Genomic DNA, 27,163 nt, shown 5'->3' with positions numbered 1-27,163 from the left:
TTAACTACTAGCCTAAACATAATGACCATTCCATTAAAGATTTAAATCAAACCATGTGGTATTAACAACGTGAAAACCGCAAGTATGGTTCAGAAACAAACTCCAAAGATTTTACGAGGTCTCTTGACACGTGAAAGCGATGCGTCTGTTCATAAGTCGAATTAGGACATTTCGTACTTGCTTAAATTGGGAGTATTTTTGGCACTAATACATTTCTTTTGGCTAGCACTGCTCTCTTCACTTCTGCTTTTCGACTTACACTTTGTCCTCCTTTCTTGTTGTGTGGTCTGATTACAGCATGCCCTTGCTTTGTGTACCTTAGTTCTGACGTGCAGTATAATCTCATATCTGCTGTTCCCCAAAGCTGTTTTCTTTCTTTGGTTTGATCTTAATTCATAGACACTACCAGTACGCTGTTTATTACATGCAACAGGTCATTTTTCTCACATACATGCAGGACGCTTTTATCATCACAACATCTTATTAATGATATTCTCATCCCATATTTTCATCTCTGTTTTTTTTAAAAAAATACATCTTCTACTTTCCTCAGTGATTCACCGAGATTTTAATTAACAGCAGAGAAGAAATTACACTGGCGATCATTACATTTGGAATACCGGAAAGTGTATCAAATAGTAAGATTTTACGTATATTATAAGGGAAGTAAACTGAAAACGAGACAGAATGCAGAAAAGTATGTAGACTGTTTATTATTTCAGAGGTAACCGCCGTAACTATGAATACATTTACCCCACTGTTAAACAAGTCGGTCAGTGCCTTCATGGAGAAATGTTTTCGGCTGCCTACAGAAGCATGATCGTACGCAATCGTGCACCTCTTCACCGAAGCAAACAGACAGCCGCGAATGTCTTCCTTGAGATCTCCAAAAATATGGAACTCGCATCGGGAGGCATCGGGACTGTAAGGAGTGTGTTCAGGGACTTCCCAGCGAAATGTCTGCAGCCTACTCGAAATAACTTTGGTACCTAGTGGGCGGGCGTTTTATTAGAAAATTGTTTCGACTACGGTGTAGAAGTTCCGCAGGGAAGCCAAAACATACTCCATTAAGTCCGAATGTCTCACACATGCGATTTCAGTATTTTTGGGGTAATGAAGAAAGACATTCATGGTCACTGATTTCCTTCGGTCGGAGAAGTGGGCACATGGGTAACATCGTAGTTTCGCTGGCAACCGGTAACATTTTTGTACGAAGGTACTTACCGTCTTGTCTCACAGTGGTATAAATTCACTAACAGCTGTGGCGATTGCTTTTAAAATAATTAACAGATTATTTATTACTTTCCAATCTGTTTCTTTTTCATTTGGCTACCTCTTATAAGAGCAAATATCAAACTTTTAGGTGCTTTGGGGGGGGGGGGGGGGGGATTTAATAAGAGGTAGTTGCACCTCTGGCCGTAACAGCTTCTCTAAGGCCCCGGGAATAGACAACATTCCATTATAACTACTAACGGCCTTGGGAGAGCCAGTCCTGACAAAACTCTACCATCTGGTTAGCAAGATATACGAGGCAGGCGAAATACCCTCAGACTTAAAGAAGAAAATAATAATTCCAGATCCCAAAGAAAGCAGGTGTTGACAGATGTGAAAATTACCGAACTATCAGTTTAATAAGCCACAGCTGCAAAATACTAATGCGAATTATTTACAGACGAATGGAAAAACTGGTAGAAGCCGACCTCGGGGAAGATCAGTTTGGATTCCGTAGAAGTGTTGGAACACGTGAGGCAATACTGACCCTACGACTTATCTTAGAAGAAAGATAAAGGCAAACCTACGTTTCTAGCAATTGTAGACTTAGAGAAAGCTTTTGACAATGTTGACTGGAATACACTCTTTCAAATTCTAAGGGTGGCAGGGGTAAAATACTGGGAGTGAAAGGCTATTTACAATTTGTACAGAAACCAGATGGCAGTTATAAGAGTCGAGGGGCATGAAAGGGAAGCAGTGGTTGGAAAGGGAGTGAGACAGGGTTGTAGCCTCTCCTCGATGTTATTCTATCTGTATATTGAGCAAGCAGTAAAGGAAACAAAAGAAAAAATTGCAGTAGGTATTAAGGTCCAGGGAGAAGAATTAAAAACTTTGAGGTTCGCCGATGACATTGTAATTTTGTGAGAGACAGCAAAGGACTTGGAAGAGCAGTTGAACGGAATGGACAGTGTCTTGAAAGGAGGATATAAGATGAACATCAACAAAAGTAAAACGAGGATAATGGAAAGTAGTCGAATGAAATCGGGTGATCCTGAGGAAATTAGATTAGGAAATGAGACATTTAAAGTAGTAAAGGAGTTTTGCTATTTGGGGAGCAAAATAACTTATAGTGGTCGAAGTAGAGAGATATAAAATGTAGACTGGCAATGGCAAGGAAAGCGTTTCTGAAGAAGAGAAATTTATTAACATCGAGTATAGATTTAAGTGTCAGGAAGTCGTTTCTCAAAGTATTTGTATGGAGCGTAGCCATGTATGGAAGTGAAACATGGACAGTAAATAGTTTGGACAAGAAGAGAATAGAAGCTTTCGAAATGTGGTGCTACAGAAGAATGCTGAAGATTGGGTGGGTAGATCACATAACTAATGAGGAGGTATTGAATAGGATTGGGGAGAAGAGAAGTTTGTGGCACAACTTGACTAGAAGAAGGGATCGGTTGGTAGGACATGTTTTGAGGCATCTAGGGATCACAAATTTAGCATTGGAGGCCAGCGTGGAGGGTAAAAATCTTAGAGGGAGACCAAGAGCTGAATACACTAAGCAGATTCAGAAGGATGTAGGTTGCAGTAGGTACTGGGAGATGAAGAAGCTTGCACAGGATAGAGTAGCATGGAGAGCTGCATCAAACCAGTCTCAGGACTGAAGACCACAACAACAACAACAACAACAACAATAACAACGTAGCTGGGCATCGAGTCAAACAGTGGTCTCATGACAGATGTATCATTCCACACTGCCTCCACGCCATAAGGCATCAATAGTAGTGGCTGGAAATTGGTGGTGTGCCAGTGCTTAAAAAACACATTAGCAGATAGAACATAACTCTGTCGAAGTTTTGCCGAGACTGCAACCACTGCCACAGTGAGATATCGATAGAGTGCCAGCAGGAGCTAGACTTTTGGTTTATTATGTCGGTGGGGCAAGGGTAGAAGACAAACGTCTTTGTAGCCACGCTACATAGCAGACGTTGAAATGCTGTGCCTTGCAGATGCCACGGATAACTTCCAACGTCCGTTTTCCTTAAAGAAGACGTTCCTCCATGTAGCGATCGTTCCTTTGCACGAGGGCTATCTGGCAACTGACGGTATTGCATCCCATCACGTTAACATGCTCTGCCCCATGTCAGTTGAAGGGCGAGGGTGGGGGTAACAATGGCCCAGAAGACCCTCTACAGCTACACGTTTATGGCTCTGACGAAGGTCGAACGCTTCCATGCCTGCATTGCCTCTCTCTGATTGGCTGCTGTGCCGAATAAACGGAAAAATACAGCTTCCCAAAAATCGAGGTGAACAACTAATTCAATTCTCAGTTTTACCATAGGCAACACGTGGAATTACAAGTGCATCGATTCTGATGGCACTTAACCCTTATCTACCTTCCTGTTCACGATGTGTCGCAGTCCTGTTGTACTACTTTCAGCTATGGTTGACCTTATAATTTTGCGTCCGATCAGTTGATAGCGACTCACCCTGAGCCATATTAAGCTGCTGCCAGGCCAAGCAAAGTTGATTATTCGCTGAACACCAGAGTCGCGTTCCAATGATGGTGAGCCACCCACGACTGCAGACTTCACGAGACTTGTTGTGTATGAATTCAGTCCAAAGAAATCAGAAGAACCTGTAAATAATATATCAAGATTTACGATTTACTCTGCAGAGACATGTTTATAAATGAGCTGGTGTTTGTTTTCTTGTAGAAATAGTAAGCAGCCAATCAGTTGCGAAATAGGTTTATTGAAACCTCTTTACCATGATTTCAAGGTTTATAAAAACGTATTCTTCAGGAGAAAATATAGACAACTGGAAAGGCATCCGCACAAGAGGTGGTCCACAAAACAACCGTTGCTGAGATACAACACATTTTCTATAGCAGTTTATCAAGGTCTAGGAACACTGACATCTCTAAACGCTAAAGTAGGTGTTCGAATTGTTGTCCATGCGTCTGAATGCAACGTTAAACTCGTCTCTGCAATGAATTGCGGATCTTCTCAGGCAGTCCTGAGGAGATCTGTAAATTCTGGAAAGCTGCTGCAGTCCACAAGCGTAATTCCTCAGAGACCAGGCCTCGGTAGCGTAGACCAGGCTTTTGACATGACCTCGTACACAGAAATCCATGGGACTTAAATTCCGTAACCTTGGAGGCCATGGCAAAGCCCTCCTCTACCTACCCAAGTTGACCATAAGTCCTAGTTAGAAGCCAGCGCACTCGTAAATGAAAACACATTTTCAGGCGTTGGTTCAGTCGGATAACATCATGTACATCTTGAGGAACAGCCCTCAAAATCCACATTTACTGCTGTCCAGTTAGTTTCTCTGGTAGTAAGTGTGGCCCCCATTGTGCAGTCTCCGAGCAGATCTGCCCAGGAAATGAACTAACAACGCTGCTAATGACGTGATATGGGCATTGCATTAGGAGTGACGTCTGCCAAAATGTTACAGCTATGGTAGTTAGAAATATCGTCAAAGGTAAATCCAGCCTCATCAGTGAACAGAATACTGTTTGTACTGTATTGTGTTGTATGTTAACCGGGGGCCTAGAAACAACGGAGAGGCTCCGGACCCGCCGCAGCTACAGTGATCCACAACCCCAAGACGACTAGCACAGTCCACTTCACCCCTCCGCCGCTCCACACCGAACCAATCTTTATCAAGGTCTAGTAACACTGACATCTCTAAACGCTAAAGTAGGTGTTCGAAATGGGATAGATTGGAGCAATAAAATACTATAAATTCTATATTCATTAATTTCTGTATTAATTACAGTGCTGGCCGGCCGCTGTGGCCGAGCGGTTCTAGGCGCTTCATTCTGGAACCGCGCGACCGCTACGGTCGCAGGTTCGAATCCTGCCTCGGGCATGGGTGTGTGTGATGTCCTTAGGTTACTTAGGTTAGGTAGTTCTAACTTCTAGGGGGCTTATGACCTCAGATGTTAAGTCCCATAGTGCTCAGAGCCAATTAAACTGCTGAGAAAATCGTACATCCTCATAAGCGTTCTTTATTCTGCAAACATTCTTCCAAGTTTTCTGTAGTGTACGAGAAAAGAGATCATTTTAATTGTCACACAGAGGAGTTTATGAGTGCACAATAAATATAGCTTTGAAAATATAAAAAAACCAATGGCCCGATCTCAACAGAAAATGAATAGCAGCGTTTGTAATTGAATTGTGATACATTAGTGAAAGCAACTGCATGAGGGCGCAGAGACTATCTAAATAAAGAGGTGGAAGTTGCATAGGAGCAGAGACAAACCTGCAGATCGAAACATGTGTGAAGATTTCTACATCATCTGGTGCTTGTGTACTGACCATTGATCATCCGCTTCTCCTCGTCTGTGAAGCTGGGCAGACGTGACCTGGGTCGCCCCTCGGCTCTGCTGTTGTTGTCCACACGTTCCCGCACCACGGACGGGTAGTCGCCGTCCACGAAGATTGGGTTCGCGAACATGCCCAGCTGTAAGGTGTTCATAATACAGCAAGTCCTTGAAGCCAAACCATAGAATCTGAACATAGAAAATACAAAGTGTGCAACGCAAACAAGGTGTCTGGGCTACAGGTAACCACAAAAACTAATGCTTATAACGAAAGGACATCTAATGCTGTTGGGCAAATATGATAGAGACACTCTGAAAGATGTGATTCTCACTCTTTCCTGAACAGTGCTAAGTTCCATAGCGCATGCGCATCAATGACAGAGAAAGCCTATCTCGACATTCTGATGAACTATGCAGTTCCACTTATGCCTTCTGATCTCATTTTGCAGTAAAATTTTCCCCCTCCCCTGTTCCCTCACACCCATGATCATGGGGATGTTACCATATCTGCCTATGAGGCGTTTCCCAATCTGACTCCGCTGGATTTTAATGCATGAGGGATTACCAAGGACTCTGCATACAGAACTGGGTTATGCTAGCTTTCAGACAATGACTCTATGTACTAGCAGAGAACATGACACCTGTCATGATTATGAACATGTGACGAGAGACGAGTCGATCATCAAACGCTGCCCACTTTAAATATACAAAACCCTTTATTATTTTGTACGAGATAGTAACATGTGAATATGTAATTTTGTTTACTATTTCTACTTGCATAAGCAAAATTATCCCTAGTCGTGTCTCCAGAATCGCTGTTGAACTCTTTTATATACTACCTTGTCCACAACAGATATCATGCCAAGATCTTTAGTTTTATTATGCCTATGTGGACCCAAAACAGTCTTCAATCATTGTTTAAATCATTGGAATTGAGAGTTGTCTGTATACAAGGTGATTCACAGTTTCTATTACAGGCTTATAGGGGCTGTAAAGGGGCTTTGCGGATAAAGCCTTGATGATTAAACCGTGTCCGAAACTGTACTGTCTGGAAAATAAGTTTGAATATCGGATCACTTTCACAGTTCCCATTTCACCATACACACACAACGGACGTATTAACCCGTGTCCGAAAATGTACTGTCTGGAAAATAAGTTTGAATATCGGATCACTTTCAAATTTCCCATTTCACCATACACATACAACGGACGTAATGAGGGCTGACCAGTGCTCGTCTACAGGCGCACATGACAAGGGCAACGTTTCGTCGTCAGCTTGTCTCCTACATAACTTAGGACACCCTCTTCACACTCGACAGTCGGAGCGCCAGTGGTACACCAGAGTACACTCTTCTAGCTGTAAGCTCACCAGTTCCTCGCGCAGCCGCTGAAGTGGGACGAAATTAGTACGTGGTGTCTAGGTCCCGGATTTTAATGACATTAAAACAGAAAAATATGTATGCATTTAAGACCTAAAACTTACATAAATAACACCATAAAAAATAAAATAATTCTTTTCACAAGCTAATTTTCTTGTTTATTTGCTTATACACCTTTCGACATAAAATTCACTTCCGAACAAATACTGAGCACGGTACTTATTTTATGCAGAGTTTGAAGCTAACTAGCATTTACTTTTGAAATGTTTATTTGTGTGTGAAAAAGAAACAATATACAGTGAAAACAAAGACACCTATCCAAACAACTAAGCTACATTTTTACCACAGCACACCATTTGTTTAAAGAGTTTTATGTAATTTATCATGTCCTGTCAATCTTCAGTTTCTACAGAGCCACACTGGATCTCAAGATGAATTTCTTAGATTTTCGGTTCTCGTAGGAGAGCTTCTGTAAAGTTTGGAAGGTAGGAGACGAGATACTGGCAGAAGTAAAGCTCTAAAGACGGGGCGTGAGTGGCGCTTGGGTAGCTCAGATAGTAGAACACTTGCCCACGAAAGGCAACGGCCCCGAGTTAGAGTCTCGGTCCGGCACACAGATTTAATCTGCCAAGAAGTTTCATATCAGCGCACACTCCGCTGCAGAGTGAAAATCTCATTCTGGAATATTTATCCATGTAATGACGACAGGAACTATCAGGATTGGGGAACAACTTCTCCGGTGATTACGATGTTTTCTTTCAAAATTGATGTCATCTTGTTACCTCTTCTTACATGAACTCTCACTGCTTAAAGACTGACTAAAGAGACGGATACAACAACGGAATTTTCATTGATTTTTGACATCTACGACGCCCGGACATTATTTTTGTTTTGATCTTGTATTAAGGTGTCTCTAAGAATGCTATGAGTCATCAACACCTATAGTCATTTCTAGTGAGGTGTTGATTTATCACTAAATCGGTTTTTCTTACTACATGAAAAATGGCCCTTAGCTGTTGCATTCCTGAAAACTAACGAAAAGTTTGTTGTGGTACACAGAGTTACTCTAGTTAACGTCAGGACGGCAGTCAGAGTTGAAGGGGGCACTTTACTGGTAGTTCTGTCAGGTCACCTACTGAAGATGATACTACAGGTGAACGACATAGCAACTACTTTGCGCCTCGGAAGTTCGCATCCTACTGTTAATTTTTAAGAAATGAGTTGGATAATGAATAACTTCTTATGACAGGGAAGAGTCAAAGAGGGATATCAGCTGTCGCTTTGCTGTGAGACACTGCTGTTCTCGTATCTTAGGGAATAAACGTGCTTCTATTAAAAATAACATTCCGGGAGCTCAATTACATAGAATTTCTTTTTCGCACGGAATTACTAATGACAGATATAAAAGTGCGATTTAATTTCTCGGCATAAACGTGGATTAATTTCTCGGAAAAATTTGTTTTGCGATTGACAACGTCGTGTTACGCTCTGAAGACACAGAGCATGATTTTACTCGCCTTCCATTAATTAATAGCAACAATCTCACATTTCGTTGGCATAACTCGGAACATAACAGCATTAATTACTTCGAGAAAATGAGTGATGTATACTTACTACACAATCTCCTGAAAAATATAACCTTTCCGTCATACTTACTACACACTCTCCCAAGAAATATTATCCTTCAGTCATAATCCCACGTACAGGGAAATAAAACCTCAAACAAGTTTTTCATCTACGAAAGTTTATTGAACATCTACTTAAATTTGGTAATATCTCATACCATTGTAAAGGTCAGATTGTGCAGTACCACTCAGTCCTGTTTAGTGGGTAATCGTGTTGACAAGACAGGACTTGAGGTCAAACATTTTATGTTGCGGTTCTCCTACCTGGAACTGAATCAGACGTTCCTGAGCCTCCAGGGATTCATCCAGGTCATCGTATGGTTCGAACCAGTCACAGTTTAGTGTGATACCGACTTTACCTGGAAAAAAGACGATAATGACCAATAAAAATCAATGCATTACTTTTAATCGTTTTTGTGTCAGTAAAAGGGAAAACTATGATCATATGAATGCATAGAGAGTAGACTGGCCTCACAGTGCATAAATGTTAAACTTTAGAGGAAACGGACTGGTTCCCATGACATAATTAAACTAATATCACACATTTTTGAGGATACTTGGAAGATGGGCGTCAGCTTCGCATTCGAAACATCAGCGCCAAATTATGGTTATTAGCCCTGCCAGTAATGTTCTGTGATGAGCGTCGGCAACCGTTGTGTGCTCGTTGCTAATGAGAAATGGGTCGAAGGTGGCCAGATTAGGAGTGGCTAATAATAATCAGATGCCTGACACAGGCATGAGTCTGTGTACGCTGCATGGTTTTCCGGTAGAGCTAACTATCAGCAATTTGGGGTTATGTTGGTACCAATTAGGAACCCGGGACTCTCACTACCATCACGGAACTTCAAGTAGAGGTAGAAGAGTGATGTCGAGGTGGTCACGATTATAGCACTGTCCAGACGCGGCCTGCGTTGGACGGCGGCCTGGAGGTTCTTCATTGGCGGCGATGTTCAAACAGCCTCTCGCGGAGCCCCGAGGAACCTTCGAGGCAACCACTCTGGCAGTATCTATAACTCACGATACTGCGTAATGAAACAGTGTAGCGTGGAAAGACATGAGAGCGTTCAAAAAATTTTGTCGTTCTTCGTTTTGGTATCAAATGCGACCAGATATTTTACTGCATAGGACCTCCTGCCAGTCTCTATCCCCGTCAAAGTCCAAGAGCCAGTCAAATAAAAAGGGGACAAATAGAAAAAAGGAAGTATACTATTATTTGAGAAGTAATAGCCATGATTCTTAATTTTTTTTCCTACAGAGGGACAAAATGGTCAGTGCCTTCGTGGAAAAATGTTTGCAGTTGCCTTTAAAAACATGACTGTGCCCTGGTGCGATCCTCTACGTCCGAATCAGATCGAGGGTGACGAATGTCTTTCGTCGCTGCTGAGAAATGTGGAAATCGTTTGGGGAGATATCGAAACTTTATGGAGGATGCTTAAAGGACTCCCAGCGGAGCTTCTGAAGCGTAGTGGAAACAACTTGCCAGAAAATGTCCGTCACACATTTCTAAGGTTGCGTCGACTACGCTGACCATAACTTACAACGATGATGATTATTTATCTAACATATTTTTATGAGGATTGCGCAGTGTCGAGGCAAGCCATCATCGATGGTCAGCTTTCAGACTATATTCGAAAGTGTTTTACTGTTAATAGAAGCCGGCCGGAGTGACCATGCGGTTCTAGGCGCTACAGTCTGGAACCGAGTGACCGCTACGGTCGCAGGTTCGAATCCTGCCTCGGGCATGGATGTGTGTAATGTCCTTAGGTTAGTTAGGTTTAATTAGTTCTAAGTTGTAGGCGACTGATGACCTCAGAAGATAAGTCGCATAGTGCTCAGAGCCATTTTTTTGTTAATAGAAGCAAGAGTAAAACTGTGATATATTCAACAGGTTTACGCCAAAGTGGAACATGTAACGTCTGGAAAGCTTACTGTTTTATAAGGGTACTACGTAATCATTATGCTGCTTTAAGATAACTGATAATGTCACTGCCTTACACTAGCTGTCATTTGTAAAGAAATATCGGGTAAAATCCAATTGCATGAGGTCACTGTAGGATCAAAATTAAGATAACCGCCGTCCGCAGATATCTTATATAAATTACGTGATCGGTTCGTGAATTTTTGGCTGAAGGTGTACTGATGTCGTGGATACAATATCCGAAGATGCCTACGGTTTGTTATTCAGAAATTAAAGGATGACTCTCAATTGACGCAAGAGCTGTGTCCGAAGCTTCCGGGGAACCAATTCATGGAAGGAAACCCCTGGCAGCTGATGACGTTGTGGCCTTTCCTAGGACTCTGACACGTGGCGTATCGCTTTCGCAACATATGGCACTTCACAGTGGTGTGTCTGTACCTTTTGTTCACAGACGTAATATACAGACTTAAACTGAAATCTTACGTCGATGTAACAAAAGTCACAAGATCCTCTTAACCTTTTGACCGAGATAGTGCAGCAACTCAACTTGGCATGGACTGAACAAGTGGTTGGAAGTCCCCTGCAGAAATACTGAGCCACGCTGCCTGTACAGCCGTATATGATTTCGGAAGTGTTTTCGGACCAGGATTTTGTGCTCGGAGTGACAGTGACGTTTCGAATGTATCTCGTAAGTGTTCTGTGACACTCGGGCAGTCCGGGTGACCAAATCATATACTCAATGTGTCCAGAATGTTCTTGAATCAAATCGCGGACTATTGTGGCCCAGCGACGTGGAACATGGACATACATAAAAATGCAGTATGAACAGGTGCAAATGGTCTCCTAGTAGCCGAAGATCAATGTTTCCAATCAATGATAGGTTCAGTTGGAACACAGGACCCAGTCTTTCTCTTGTAAGCACAGCCCACACCATTATGGAGCCACCACCAACTGCCACAGTGCATTGTTGACAACTTAGGTCCATGGCTTCGTGGGGTATGCGCCACACCCGAATCCAACTCTCAACAGCTGAAATCTGGACTCATCTGACCAGGACACGGTTTTCCAGTCGTCTAGCGTCCAACCGATACGGACACGTGAGTAGGCGAGATACTGCAGACGATGTCGTGCTGTTAGCAAAGGCACTCGCTTTGTTCGCTTTCTGGCACAGTCCATTAACGCCTGATTCTGTAGCACCGTCCTAATGGATACGTTCTCCTTACGTTCCACGTTGATCTCTGCGATTATTCCACATAGGCTTGCTTGTCTCTTAGCACTGACGTCACCACGCTGCTCTCTGTCGTGAAGGCCGTCGGCCATTGCACTGTCTGGAGTGAGAGGAAGTGCCTGAATTTTGGTATTATCTCCACATTCTTGACACGACTACGAATATTGAATGTCCTACGCGTCTACGTCCAACTGCCATTCTACTCTTCATTGTTCATTAACGCCCGTCGTGCGGCCATAAACACATCAGATGTCTCCATAACAAGACTTTTGTCACTTCATCGTACCAATATCACTATCGCGCCCTCTGATAAATTCAAGTAATGTTGCTCGTCGTGAGTACTACAACTGCCAATTGTAGTGTGGGCATGATGGAGAACTCTATCCTCAAATGTGCCATTTCTTCTAATAAAGCATTTCTCCCCTTACTGGACTAAGTGAACTTGCAGAACATTAGAAAGTGGAGTTCTGAAACAGTTGTTAGTTGTAGCAGGAGAATATGCATAATGTCAGATCAGGAATGTGGCGCACAGTGAATGCTACAAGGATAATGGGGACTGAGTTCTTCATCAGTCCATAATTTCTGTTAACTATGTGAATAATATGTTAAAGGGCACTGACTGATCAATAGTTTCCGAACACATACTAATGAACGTTAAAGTAGGGTGTGTCAAACCTTCGCCTTTATGACAGTCTCAACTCTGTTTAGGACACATAATTTGAGGCGCCAGAATGTCTGGCAGTCAATTCTTTATCAACAGCGGAATTCTGAGAAGGTAGTGTTGCGTCTTGAGCGACTTCGACGTTCTAACTCATCCCAAGGGTGTTCTGTTGGGTTCACATCTATAAAATGCTAAAGGCAGGAAAGTGCAGATACATGAAAAATTTAAAAAAATTGAAATATCGGATGCAAGTTAGTATAAAATTACAACATATGCACTTTCATCTTAGACCAGTGACGTGTTTTGATGTGTACTTTGCAGAATGATATATAGACTCGATAACGAGGCGAAATAAAATTGCATCCTTCACAGTACACAGAAGAATACGAAAGTGGGCTAAAATATACGGACATACCTTGTAATTTCATATCAGTTTGCATTCCGAAGGAATCGTCGCTAGGTTTATGTGTGGGTCTGGTTAGCAGACTGCTGCTGGGTGCTGTAGAGTGACGCCACCGGGCAATGAATGATGGGAAACGAGTGATTTTATGTGATTACTCACGCTCTAGCCTGCTACAAACCGCTGGGTAAGTCTGGGTTTGCTGAGGACCTTACCTGCCATGACGTGTAGCAATAACAGTGAAGTAATGAGGGGGTCTTTCTCGTGGTTACTGTGGAGCTCCCTTATTACGCTTAAGAATACAGTAATTGCAGAGTCATGCGAACACCTTTTAATGAATTGTGTATTGTGTATCGTAGAGGAATGGCTCGCAGACGATGGGTGTCCGTATCATGTTGAGAATGCACCGTGCCATGAAGCGGCGTCTTTCGAACAACATTTTGTGGACAGTTCTGACCAGAATCTCCACCTCAACCCAATAAAACACTTACGGGATGCGTTAAACGTCGACCTCTCCTCGGACACCAGCGTCCAACATTATTACCTTCTCTGATTTCGGCTTCTGAGAAAGAATGGGCTGCCAGACATTCAGACAACTAATTGGACGCGTCCCAGGTAGAGTTCAAGCCATCATAATGGCGAAGGGAGGATATAGCCCACATTAATGTCCATTAGTATGTGCCTGAATTCTTTTGATTAGATAGTGCAGTTGGTTATTTAAGCAACGGTCATTGCTGTCTGCATCTTGTTCCAAAGTAAATGACGTTTAAGCTTGCTTACCGTGAATGGAATTTAGACATCTGGATTTGAGAATAGGTGATTTCCTTTCGGGAACAGTAGAGAAAGGAAGTACAAACTCACCGTTCTGCGTGGAGCGGTACTGCTCGTCGTAGAGGCGGTAGACCATGGCGTGCGCTCTGATGACGGTGTGTGCTGCCAGGTAGTCGCCGATGCCAGGAGCTTCCTGCGACGGAGCTTGGCCGCCTGTGGTAGCGTAGCCTTTCATTAACTCGAAAGGCTCGTTGAATGTCAGCCACATCTTCACCTGCGAGAGAAACATGGCACCACAATACAGGTAGATGTCGATGACTGTATATGGTGTTGGCTTGGAAATGGATACTGAACAGAAACACCTTCTCGTATCTTTGACTGGTTAAAAATGGGAAGTTTGGAGAAGTCCCATGCCTCTGCACAGTTTGGTATATGTAGAAATTCGACGAACCTATACAGTTATTCTCCATCTCCAACCACCTCATCTTCCAACACCCTCGATTTTTCTGTCGATTTACGTGTACGTGTATATCCAACATGTGGGAAACCAGGCCACTGGCAAAGTTATTTTTAGAAATCATGTACACTTTTTTCAAAGACTGGTATGAATGTTTCATGACAGCAGTTCCTAAGAACCTGGACATTCTGGAACAAAAAAACGCACATAAAATTCCCTTAATTCATTGTGGTAAAATGGGTTGAGACCTTCTTGATTCTTCAGAATATTGTCAAGACTGGATGAGCTCCAATGAAATAAAGGAGTTGTATGTATTCAGCATGTGGTATTGTTCCCGAAAATCGTTAATGAAACAGTGACGTTTGCACTAATTTTTGTTTTCCTTTAGATTTGATGTACTATCCAACACACAGTTCTGAGTGCCGGTCCTGAGCCCCAGTCTCAAATTTGTACATGTATAGCACAAGGTTTGACCTGCCAGGGAGCTTATAACAATTGTTTGACATCTTCTTCTGAATGTACCCGCAGATCTCCATTGGTGGCTATCTGGTATAAAAACTATCAATATTAAAACACATTTGCCGTTCAAAGTCGAAAATGCATTAGGTGTAACTCTGATTCCCTCAACATCTTTATTCTCGAGAACATAAATTTACCAAATGTATTCTATACAAGAATGCAGCATTTACCAAAATATTAGATTTCTGTCCAGCTCAGTATTCTTGCATTTAGTAATTGTAGCTGGATATAGGATTCATCTTCAGTTACGTAAATATAACTTGGATAAGCAACCTCTAAGTCTCTCTTTTAGTCTGCTATCAAAGCTCTAACATTTAATGTTCCAGTTAGGAAAAATCAACTTAAAACACCACCTTCGTTGTTTGGTCTCTTGAAAATTGCCTTAGGATTGGAGTTCTTGCCTTAGGAATTCATTCGAAGGCGATGATGTATAGGCTGTGGCAACATTTTTGTCCATCTTTATATTCTTGCATTTAGTAACTAGCTGGATTTGGAATAAATCTTTATTTATGTAAATACTTTTTTGTTAAGCAACCAATAACATATACTTGGTATATAAATTTAATATCAAGTCTTAGCTTACAGATTAATCCCTTGAAAAAAAGTGTTGGAGGAAGGCTAAAATCCTCTTTGAGGCCTTCGTTCTCTTTAGTCTCTGTAAAAAGTGAAAATAGTATTTTACTTTTATCTTCCCACTTCTACACAGGTTCCTTTAATCATTAGCCAATGATCGTGGGTTCACTATGTACCTACCTTCTACTTACCTAACCACCTTAAAGTTTTTAATACGTCAGTAAATGTGATATGAGTCTCTAAGGTAGCATTCCTCTTCGTTTGTATAATTTGGTTAAGTATGAAATGCCGATACGCTGCAACCGATGCTCCTATAGTAAGGTCGATAATTCGGAGTCCTCTTTCTCTGACAGTAAAAATGTCGGCAAATGTCCAATTGTTACTTCACTCGCGTCAAATCAGTTGCGATCACAATTTATTCACATCAGAAAGCTTCTTCGTCCTCTCTCTTGAATTTGAAGATGCTTCTTTTAACTGCACCTTAGTTCTTCAGAGTTATTTCACAACCGGTTCGGCAACTCGTTTCCACATCGTAGGTTACTCTAAGTTCTTTTTAACAATACTTTCAAAGCTCTGACACGTAATGCCCCGATAAGGAAAACAGTAACTTAAAACAATAAATTCATTGTTTCACCTCACCAAAACCCTATGAATTTCCCAACTGAGCGTGCCTTATTCGTAGGACGATGATGTAGACACAGTACGGAGTTTATCTCGCCGTACTTCACGGAACACGTTTCATGCTAACTACAGTATCGCTACCACGAAACTTATTTTTGGGTCTTAGGCTGTCTGAAGCCAAGAGGAGGAGAAACGTTTTGAACAGAAATGAACTCACCCTGTCACCGAAGTTGTCAAAGAGCACCCTGGCGTACTCGAGGAAGTAGTCCGCTAGGATGGGGTTGGGCCAGCCTCCTATGTACTGCAGGGCTTGCGGCAGGTCCCAGTGGTACATCGTCACCTGGAAAGGAGAGAGTTGAGTGACGAACATAGATGGCTAAGGTATCGCTGGAGTTTCATATTCTACTGGTTTTATAAACTGTCTGAAACATACTGACTGCACTAAAAAGGCATGAATGGACTCTTTTTTTGGCGCCGACAACCAACTGTAGTATGCCGAAAATTTCACCGTAAAACCCAAAATAAATGTACTACAATCGTGTGAGGTTATTATCGACGTTCCAATTGATAGTAACTAACATTCAATACACAAAACGCTGCTCGACAGGAAACAAATAGAGAAGAAATTCGAAAAATGCCTTGATACAAAAATCCAGTTCCACTGTTCCCGAGGAAGGCACACAGTCTACGCAACAGCTTAACGTATCGCAGACTAGGAGTTAATCAGGCCTTACAGATGGATTAGAGGTTATAACTGAGGAAGCGAGGGGAACGAAATTGCCCTCGCCCTTATTAAATGGCTCATCCCTACATTTGCTTTGATTTGCCTAAGGAATGTCGATGGAATAACACTGATTTTTCTACTGCTCGTTCCAATTGTTTTCTAGTATCTTAACTAAAACGTTACCTTTATCTATGGTGAGCACAAAAATGTCCTGTAAATGTAAAATCTAATACAGTTACGATAAATGCAGGAGTATAAAACGAGAAGATCAAGCAAGGTGTTTATACTGAATTTCATTTGGAATGCGATGCAGGCGTGTGGCATGTTCATATATAATGCTATACAGGTAAACGTATCGTCTAGTGAACGATTCTCTATAACATTTCTATGTTCTTGAAAGTTGTCTTTTATTGACGTTCCATTTGCAGAGGATCACAGTGAACGTTATCCTTTGTCTAGCCTCAGCAGCCATAAGACACTATGGAACAGTAGAAATGTCCAAATCTAAGTGCCTAGTCTCACATTAATGAAGATCCACAGAAAACAATGTATATACTGTTTCCATTCTTTTGTTTCATAGTAAAAATTGTAATAGGAATTTGCATCCAAAATATTATGAATGTATTCTTGTACCACAGCATTATATTGCAGATATCATTACTGCAAACAATAAACAGACAGATTATAAATAACCGAGGGGGAATGTTCTAAGTGGTGTACCAGGAAGTAATTGCTTGTACGCGCCAATAACAAAGATTTTGTTTCAAGTGCCACTAATACAGAAGCATTACGCTTTACTTGTGATAATACATGTGCAGAAATGCATTATTGCTTTAACTAGCTGAACTGCAGAATACGAAAATGATTACTGATATATTTTGAAATTTTTGCAAGAGAATCAGAAAACTATATTCAAGTAACAAGTCCCTCTGAATTTACTTCCGTTTCTTACTACTCGAAATTCGGAAGTTTCGAGGATTACTTGTGCTGTGGTGAATGAAATGAGAACGTCGTCAAAAAGTCTTTCTGTTGCTGTTGACCGGCACTCTTTCAGACATATTTCTGATGAATGACGGCATGGTATACTTCAGCCGTGGCCTTTGCTCTTTTGAATGCATTATCATTTTCCCATCCTTCTGTTCCAAAGTAAGAATTATTATACGGCTGTTTGAGGTGGATGAGTACGAGACCGTTCAATCATGCTGTGCTTTGAGCTCTTACACATCTGCGTTGATCACAATGTTGCAGCAGCATATTTAAAATCAAAGAAAATAATTCTATTCCATCGAATGGACCCATAGCATTAGCAGACAACAATTCAGTCTGAATAGTGTGGAACAGAGGTCTTTCTTACCTTCCTTTGTTTCTTCATAATTTCAACAGCTCTGTCGCTGAAAAGGTGTGCCCAGTCACCAAATACTTGTGTGTTATCTTTACAAACCACCCCAGGCTACATAGAGGAGACCATGAAAAGTGGCACTTGGTATACGGAACGGAAGCACTGTCTGACACAATGACGAGTCGCGATCTAGCAGTTAATGTTTAAAACACTCGGTGCACGATTTGACACGTGGTAAAAGTCTGGCCACATGCAACAGAGAACCGAGAACACGTTTTGTTAAAAGATGCACATTGTTTGTTTGACATTTCCACAGTAAATTACAGCCAGTTCTGGTAAGTGATTGCGATCCTTATAATAACTGAATGCAGTGATCTGCAGTTGAGCATCACCGGCGGAAACAGGTCCATGATTCATTATAAACTGAGGTGAACGACTAGAAAGAAGAACAGTTTCAACTACTTCGTTTTGCTGTCAAATAAGGAAACATATAGTGTCATCTGATCGTTTTCTGGTGAATGGAGACAAGGCTATATTCATTTATTTCATTTACGTTTCATTTATCTCTTATGAATGTATTCTTTAAAACTGAAAGTACCGTTTAGCGACGAGTCCACGGAACTCCTCGGTTCTTTCGGAGATAGCAACTATTGTGTGCTCATTACGCTCTCTGTTTATTTTCATATTAGAGATCGGTTATATTGACATTCATCTTCCTGCTTTCGATTTCTGATGGTGGTCACATTATTAACTTGTTCATACCTGATCATGATGTAATTTTTATGTGATTTCAATGAAACTGGTAAAATAAACTTTCTGCTACCCCACTTCGCGACGCAGGATGAATTAAAATTCGGATCAAAACTATAAAAGCAGCTATTCGTCTTTTTCGAAGGGAGAATTTCGAAAAAATAATCAGATCCTAGGCGAATATAAAGGAAATTTACGTCCGCAATGATGGGCGTAAAAGAAGAAAAAGAAACAAAATATTTGAAGAAATTGTAGAAATAATCTAACATGATTTATAATTGGTATATGCGCACATTGATTGGAATGAAAAGACTTTGCGTCTTACCATTTAAAGAGTAAACCAACACACCTATAAAAACGTGTTCCTTCTGTGATAACACGTTTCATCAAACAGGTTTGTACGTGAAACTTCCTGGCAGATTAAAACTATGTGCCCGACCGAGACTCGAACTCGGGACCTTTGCCTTCCGCGGGCAAGTGCTCTACCAACTTTTTTTTTGTTATCAGATTGACTTGGTATATTTCACGAGAATTCAGACAACCATAGTCAAATCATCATTTAATATTAGCTGCAAAAAAGAAAATCAACAAATTAGGTGAAACACAAATAAAACATTTCTTCTGAAGGGGAAGACCAACCCGTTACCCCACCCGTATGAATTTTGGGTGTATATATATACATGCAAAAGAGAGAGAGAAAAAAAAATTACGAAAAAATACAACAAGGGAGGGGACTCGAGCTCAGGGAAGAAACAGGAATCACAGGGGAACTTAACCAACACCTTGACGGTTAAACACAAGAAAAAGCATATTTGCAAAAAGCGTTCGGTATTGTGGTAACCGCTGCCATTTCCAATGCGCAGTTGACAAATAATGGTGAAAAACGCGGGGATCTGGGTCATTACCGCCTTCAATGACGTAATGGACATAGTAACCCAAGAGCCAGACAATCGTGTTCGTTTTCGTCTGAGGAAAATAAGAGATGTCCGGATGTAAGAAGATGTCGTCTGGGAATGCGGTTTCAGGCCCTCTAGTAAGAAAAGCTAATTGACGGCGGACCCAGAGCCAATGATCCCGTCCGCAAGCAACTAGCCTGTGAAGTAAGGTGTCAGTTTGATGACATTCCTCACACTGATCAGTCGGACGAAGGCCAATACGAAAAAGACGATCACCAGTAGGTATCAGACGGTAAATGACCTTATACCACGTTGAAACAATCTCCATCGGCAAAATGGGAAGACTAAGATGAGACCAGACCGTTTTCCATGACGTTGACGGGGAAGCAAGTTCAACAGAAGAAGGGAAACATGCTGTACCCCAACGGATTTGTAGCATGTTGGTAGTAATATGCGTCATAGAAAGTATATCAGCACCCAGAATACCGACAAGTACAAAGTATTCACGAATGTGCCGCAATTTAGGATTAATCCGTCCAACATCAACAGGAGGGGTCAGACTGGCCGGCCGGAGGCGGGAAAGTAAACGAGAGGTGACTGAATGCGGAGCCCGCGTACAGGTTAAAACATTGCGGCGGGCAAATAAGATGGACGTCTTCACTTTGATATCTGAAAGACCCAATCCTCCAAGCTTCCGAGGCCTGGCCACAACTTCATACCGGACACGGAAGACATGGCGGCGCCACAGAAATCGACTAGACAGCTGTTTCAGCCTGCGGGCCATCATCGCGGGAAGCGGGAAGACCTGCGCAACGTAGTATATTTTACTGAAGACATAGGTCTCTAAAACCCGTGCCTTGTGAAGGAGGCTAAGGGAACGGCGGTCATGTTCAAGGATCGCCCCGTGAACACGACTCGTAACCTCACGCCAATTTAGTGCCGCCATTTTGATCGGATTACGATCCACTATGATCCCCAAGGTCTTATGGCGATCGACAACCGTCGCCCAAGGAATGACGACATGATCAAAGCCTCTCAACGGCAGGAACGTGCATTTGCGATCATTAATGCGAGCACCAGCAAGACCACAAAATGAATCCAAGGTATCCTTAAGCCGCGGTATGTCCTCGGCATGTCGTACTAAAACCATGACGTCATCGGCGTATGCACGCACTGCAAAAATTTCCCCCAATATATTCCAGCCACGTAAGTGCATGGTGAGATGGCGAAGTAAGGGCTCTAAGGATAGAACAAAAAGTGACATGGATAAGGGGCTTCCCTGGGGTAACCCCCGTCTGATCGATATCCGGGGGGTAGGGTGACCGTTCACAATCACCGAGACACTGATACCGGTAAAAAGATTAGTTAAGACTTGTCGAGCATCATTATTAAAGCCGACAGCGGTGAGCACTCTCGATAAAAAATCATGGCTGACGTGATCGAACGCTTTTTGGAAATCAAGAAAAAGCAAAGCCCCTGGGATATTAGCGGCAGCCGCCACCGAGATTACATCGCGATATTCGAGAACGGAAGTCAGTATCGTGCGTCCAGGCACACAGCTTTGGTGGGCGGCAATAATGATATCGAGCAGCTTAGAGAGACGGATATTAATTGCTCGAGCGACAAGTTTATAATCAAAGTTAAGGAGAGTAATAGTACGGAGGGAATCAATTGCAGGTCGACCTGTGGATTTCGGGAGGAGGACCATTCTGCCTTCCTGAAAAGGAGCAGGAAGTGAGACTCCCCGCATCACTTCATTTACCATTGACGTTAAGGTGTCACCAATGAGCGGCCAAAATTGAACATAGAACTCCTTAGGAATACCATCTAATCCAGGCGACTTGCGGGACTGCGATCCTGCAACAACATCATATATGTCATCCTTCTGAAAGGAACGCAGAAAGGCGTCGTTTAATTGAGGAGTGACGACGCGAGGCAGCAAGGAGGTAAAGTCGTCAAGAGAGGTTTCCGCCGGGACATGAGTATCGTACAGATCAGTAAAATAGGTGTAAACGAAGTCAGAAATGTCACGGTGAGAGGTGAACACGCGGCCGTCAGCGGTTGTGAGGGAGGCAAGGCACCCACGTTTCCGGCGCGACCGTAAACGGACTAGATGGTAGAGTGACGTCAGTTCCTCTTGTAGAAGGGAACGTGGTTGAGACCTCGTCCGCAGGCCCTCCATTTGAATGCGTTTGAGCTGCAGCAATTTGGCTTTGATGCGCTGTATATCAGTAACCCGGAGGGGAGCATGCGTAGCACTATCGTACAGTTGACGTAAGACAGAATAGTAAAATTCTTGCGTTCGTCGATCTTCTGCCACCTTCGCAGCCCCAAAACGCATGAGAGCCCTACGGATGTGTGGTTTTGCATACAGTGTCCACCATGCCACGATAGACGGGTACCGGTCCATAGTACGAGAACAACGAGTCCAAATGTCCTCCAGGACGATACCAAGGGAGGTATCTTGCAAATACGCGATATTGAGCATCCAAGGAGGACGAAACAATTTTACCGGTTGTCGCTCGTAATTAAACGTAACGGCTACAGCGCAATGATCAGTAAAACAGGCTGGTATCACATCAACAGCCAGAAGTTGCCCACACAAGGAATCGGAAAGGTAAAAGCGATCGAGGCGACTGCTAGACGTGGGAGTAAAGTAGGTATGTCGCACAAGTGTAGGATAGCGAGAAACCCACACGTCACGCAGGTGCAAGGAGCGCACAAGGTCGTCGAGTTCTTTACTGAAATTAAAATTAGGAGACTGATCTACCGGCCGTAGAACACAATTGAAGTCCCCACCTAAAATTATCTTTGTCGGGGATTTACGAAGCAGGTAAATGACTTCTTCTTTATAGAAACTCGAGCGTGCCGTAGTACAACCCGAACCAGAAGGGGCATAAAGAAGGAGTAAACTGAGATCATAAAACGTGCACCCGATCCCCCTTCCACTGTCGAGTACTTCGAAATTCATCAACGGAATGCCTTCTCTATAAAACAAGGCAGTGCCCGTAGAAAGTTCGGAAGCGACATTAAAAAACGTCGAGAACCCAGGAATGGAAAACTGGTCGAATAGGACTTCCTGTAAAAAAAACAACATCTGCCCCAGACTGATAGATAAACTGTCGCAAAGCGGCGAGCCGAAGCTCAGAACATATTCTGTTAATATTCAGAGTAAGAAATGTATATGCTTGCATGGAACTTCAACCTAGAAAGAAAAACAAAGATCGGTAGAGAGCGGTCAGCTGACGGAGCAGCATACAAGTAATCATACCAGAAACAACGCTGAACCACAGAGAGAAAAACTACGAAACAGAACCCTCATCTTCCCACTGCTTTTTCTTCGGTCGTGACGCGGCTCTCCGTGGCTGTTTACGGATTCGACTGCGGCTCCGCGGTGCCGACGCTGCAGCGTTCGGCTGCGTAGGAGCATCATGTAGACATTCCGTGTCAGATTGCGAGAGAGAGGCCTCTACATCCCACTCGTCCGCAGACATGGGTTCACGGTGGGACAGTTGGTGAATAACAACGGGATCCACTGGCTCTGGAGAATCAATCAGTTGTTTGATGGGAGGAGGCTGTGACCCAGAGGGGGCGACAGAAATTCCAGAAGGGGGATGCGAAACAGAGTCAATAGGAGAAGTGTCAGAGAGCACCGGAGAAGACACGTGGCAACCAGAAGCAGGTTCCGTCACGGGCGTCTCCGAAGAGGCTGCCGCGGTAGCAGGAACAACGTCAGATAAGGTGTCAGGGAGCTTCTGCAAAGGCATGATAGCACCTGTGGCTTCCTCATCCACGATTTCCGACTGAGAAAGAGAGTCCTTTACCGGAGGCCCATCGGAAGGGCGAGCCAATAAGGAAGATTCATCAGCCGCATCATCCTGTGTTCGCCGACGCTTGTTGTGAGAAATCAGCGCGGGAACATCGGAATTAAGGGCAGCAACATCCCTACTCAAGGACAACGGGGGAAAATCACGGCCGTTGTCGGGCAACGGATCACTGCGTCCCTCAGTAACAGTGAGCGATTCAGTCCGAGATCCTTGCGGGAGAAGATCAGCTAAAGTCAATTTTTTACGCTGTTCGTATGTAGGTTTTAATACCACCACACGCCGCGGACAATTAGTACGGAAATGACCAGTTTCATTACAATAATAACATGTTCCTTCCTGGCCACTGTACGTGATATGGACCCTATAACCACATACCTGTAGGTGAGAAGGAATAGGTTTTTTGACCACCATTTCCACCGACCGAATACCACTATATACCTGTAAGCGGTGCTGAGCAGACCAGCGTTCCTTTCGAATATGGCGTACGTCCCCATAAGGAAGCAAAACGGACTTCAGAAAAGAGTCGTCAACCTCGGGCGGAAGGTTAAATACCCGAACATTCGTATATATCACTTCAGCATTTGCCAAGAGAACCATACTAGTGGAACCATCACGGTGCGTAAAGGGTACCTGAGAACCATGACGAGAAAGTAGCCTATCAACCTGGAGCGGGTCAAGAAACTTAACAAAAAACACATATAATTCGCTGTCGAAATATGTGGTATGCATCTGATCAGTAGTGACCTTAACTGTATCGACTAACCAGTCATGTATCTCCAAAGAACCGGGCTGGACGTGACGCGTGGATTTGTCAAAGGTAAAACTGACTGTACCTGTACGCGGAACTTTCGTGGGAACCATGGTGGACATCACGGCGAGAGACGACGCCGCGACAGGAAGGGCCGCACGAACACCAAACACCAGCCGACAACCAGCGATGCGACGCGCACGGAGACCAACACGGCACTAAACTGACAGGAGGAAAACACGCTGCGGTACGGTAGAGGCGGAACTAAGAGCACGACCTAGTCGCCCGACGCGCGAAGCGAGAATGCGTCCAACTGAGCTACCGAAGCACGACTCACTCCTGGTACTCACAGCTTTACTTCTGCCAGTATCCGTCTCCTACCTTCCAAACTTTACAGAAGTGAAAATCTCATTCAGGTTTGTACGTACCATCGGTTGAATGTCATTCTCCAGTAGCAGGTTGATGAGGTTGTTGTAGTAGTCAATCCCCGCCTGGTTGACCACGTCTATGTCCCCGTTAGGCAGTATACGAGGCCAAGAGATGGAGAAGCGGTATACTTTAGCCTGGAACAAACATAGTCTCATACTAGCGTTTTTACCATCTGCCAAGGCTGTAGCATTCAGTGTGACGACTCTATGGAGGAACATGTAGAATACAGCAAACTTCATCACAGATATTATCAAGATAATTCCAACAACTTTGAAGCAGCAAGCGGGTTTTTGCTATGAAACCTAAGCGCTTCGCAAGAATACGCTTTTCTCCCACTCTTCATTCAGGGCCATCTCCTACGATCTGAATGATTTGTTTGGCGGTCACTGGCTATTCATCTCAAAATAATTAGTTTAAGATCCTTTTCCTTTTGATAATTATGACTCTTATGGTTCTGAACACAATATGCATAGATTTTGACGCAAGGGAACTTGTTTAGCAATTACTGCATTCGTTTATTAGATGAAATCGGGATTATGCAATTAGTCATGATATATCCATTTTTTCCACTTGTCTTGAAGAAAAAAAGACTTGTCTTCAGTCGTTCCGAAGAGGACTGCTGTAAAGACGTTGGAAACGATAATTTTACAGCTGCCTTTCAGTCTCATTATTAAGCGGCGTAGGGCTCTAAAGTATTTTATTCACAAGGATAATGGTTGTCGAAGTCTACACACATAGATCTAGTGAGTTCTTACGTACCGAAAGCTTATTTATTTATTTTATGGTGGAAGAGAGTGGAAGGCAAGCAAGGTAAATGAGCGTAGATGCCAGCAGAGTATTCTTCTCTCGGAAAAAGTCTGATGGACCAGTTTCCATCGATCCACACTTGCATCGATTGAAGTCGTTTATGTCACTGCCTAGCAAGAGTCTTTCTGATTGACACTAATTGAGTTGTTCGCTTTTCGGGTGTCTTAAGTTTTACTGTTTCGTGAAGGTTTTAAAGATGCTCTTCCTTTAATTTTATTTTTATTTACACGTCAAGTCCCGTAGGACTAAATTGAGGAGAAATCTCCAAGGTCATGGAATATGTCAGTACATGAAATTACAACATAAAAGTAATAACAGATAAAAATAAAATATTTATTAACCAGAAAAAGGCAAGCCATAACTTTAAGTTACCGCTATAAACAATACAACAAGAATCAGCTTAATTTTTCAAACACTTATTACCCAAACGCCCGTTTCTGAGTCAAAAATAACCGTTTAGAATGGGAAGAGTTGCCCCAAAATATAATACCTTAAACAATAAGCGAATGAAAATAAGCAAAGTAGACTGATATTCCTGTCAGACGATTGCTTACTTCAGATACCGTTTGAATAGTGAAAATAGCAATATTAAGTGTTTGAATAAAATCCTGAAAGTAGGATTTCCACTACAGTTTAACATCTGTCTGAAGACCTAGAAATTTGAGATGTTCAGTTTTACAAATTATATGTCCATTCTGTGAAATTAAACGTCAGGTTTTGTTAAATTGTGTGTTAGAAACTGTAAAATCATTGTAAATAGTTTCTATAAATTTAAATAAATTTAATTGACACAGGTGAGAGCAGCGTCCTCAAATGTACTGAACCTATTTTCACAAGAGACTGACATTAACGCACGCTAAAAAGTTGGCGCACAAAATAAAATTCTATTGGTATTTAGTCAAAAGGAACGGCCATTACTTCCTCTATTAAAGCTTGGTATCAGAAAGATCTTGGTAATGTAAGGAAATGGTGGGCAGGGGGAAGATTCGGTGAATAATTACAACATGACAATTCTATTATCAGTTATCAGGATGTGAAAGGCTGCCTCACTGCATAGGCATGATGTAATTGCACCCACTGTGTCAAATATTGGGGCTTAAAAATGAGCGACGTTGCAAAGTTGTGCCCTGGAAAATGTACAGTGAAACTGCGTAATGACCCAAGGCAACTACTGTCATGGACTGACTACTATCTCACATCCAACTGCAACCTCTGAAGTCTGGGAAGGCGGATGAGGCGACCGTGTACCAGAGTTCCGTGAACTCGGAATGATTGCTCATCACTGTACCAACAGCTGTGACGAGTAGCGACCAAGGTCTACCTGCACGGACACGACTGCAAACAATGCTTCCAGTCCACAGAGATTCTGTATTCTACATTCCCAACAACCGACGACAGTGGAGTCATATTTTCGTTCACTGCCACTTCTTGAATAATAAGGAGCCCTTCAAATTTGTAGAGGATTATAACGGTAGTCATTATTTTGAGGATATAGGTAAGGCCTATCGCTATGTTCATAACATAAATAGGATTGTGAGCTACTGCTCTCCAGTACATATGGACTCGGCTTTTTATTTCTCCTGTCTCTCTATATTTTTCTTTGGTAAAAAATTGCGTATGGTGATATACACGTTTGAAATAAAATAAGCAGTAAATAAAAGGCTGTTTAGCAGTCTTAGTAGTAAGAAATGGAACAAGATTCTAAATTCCACAGAGACGATTTTTCATTGCTTAGAGGTCTCTGTCTTTGTTAATAGCCTTGTATGAAAGCACATCTACGCATCTCAATATATGGCGAGGCTGGCTAGAGCCGTCTTATGGCAAGATGAATTTAATGAAATTGTGTTTTGTGGGGTATTTATGTAGCTAACCATGACAACACGGAGAGGATAACACACAAAAGACCTACAACGCAGATGCCGCACCTATGTCTCCATCCGATAGACACAACA

General features: G+C 42.6%; 1 protein-coding gene across 1 annotated transcript in view; it reads right to left on the bottom strand.

Annotated features, from left to right (window-relative positions):
- The window catches only part of LOC126282412 (myrosinase 1-like), a 72,890-nt gene that overhangs the window by 4,244 nt on the left and 41,483 nt on the right, over window positions 1–27,163 (bottom strand). Inside the window, exons 7-12 of the mRNA XM_049982069.1 lie at window positions 24,404–24,538; window positions 15,909–16,031; window positions 13,612–13,795; window positions 8,808–8,902; window positions 5,535–5,679; window positions 3,699–3,847 (exon numbers count right to left, since the gene is read on the bottom strand). Of these exons, the coding sequence (XP_049838026.1) occupies window positions 3,699–3,847; window positions 5,535–5,679; window positions 8,808–8,902; window positions 13,612–13,795; window positions 15,909–16,031; window positions 24,404–24,538 (831 nt within the window). The remainder of the gene's footprint in view (window positions 1–3,698; window positions 3,848–5,534; window positions 5,680–8,807; window positions 8,903–13,611; window positions 13,796–15,908; window positions 16,032–24,403; window positions 24,539–27,163) is intronic.

This window comes from Schistocerca gregaria, chromosome 7, assembly GCF_023897955.1.
Source record: "Schistocerca gregaria isolate iqSchGreg1 chromosome 7, iqSchGreg1.2, whole genome shotgun sequence".
In the NCBI taxonomy this organism is placed as follows: domain Eukaryota; kingdom Metazoa; phylum Arthropoda; class Insecta; order Orthoptera; family Acrididae; genus Schistocerca; species Schistocerca gregaria.
This window is presented reverse-complemented; position numbering and strand designations above follow the sequence as displayed.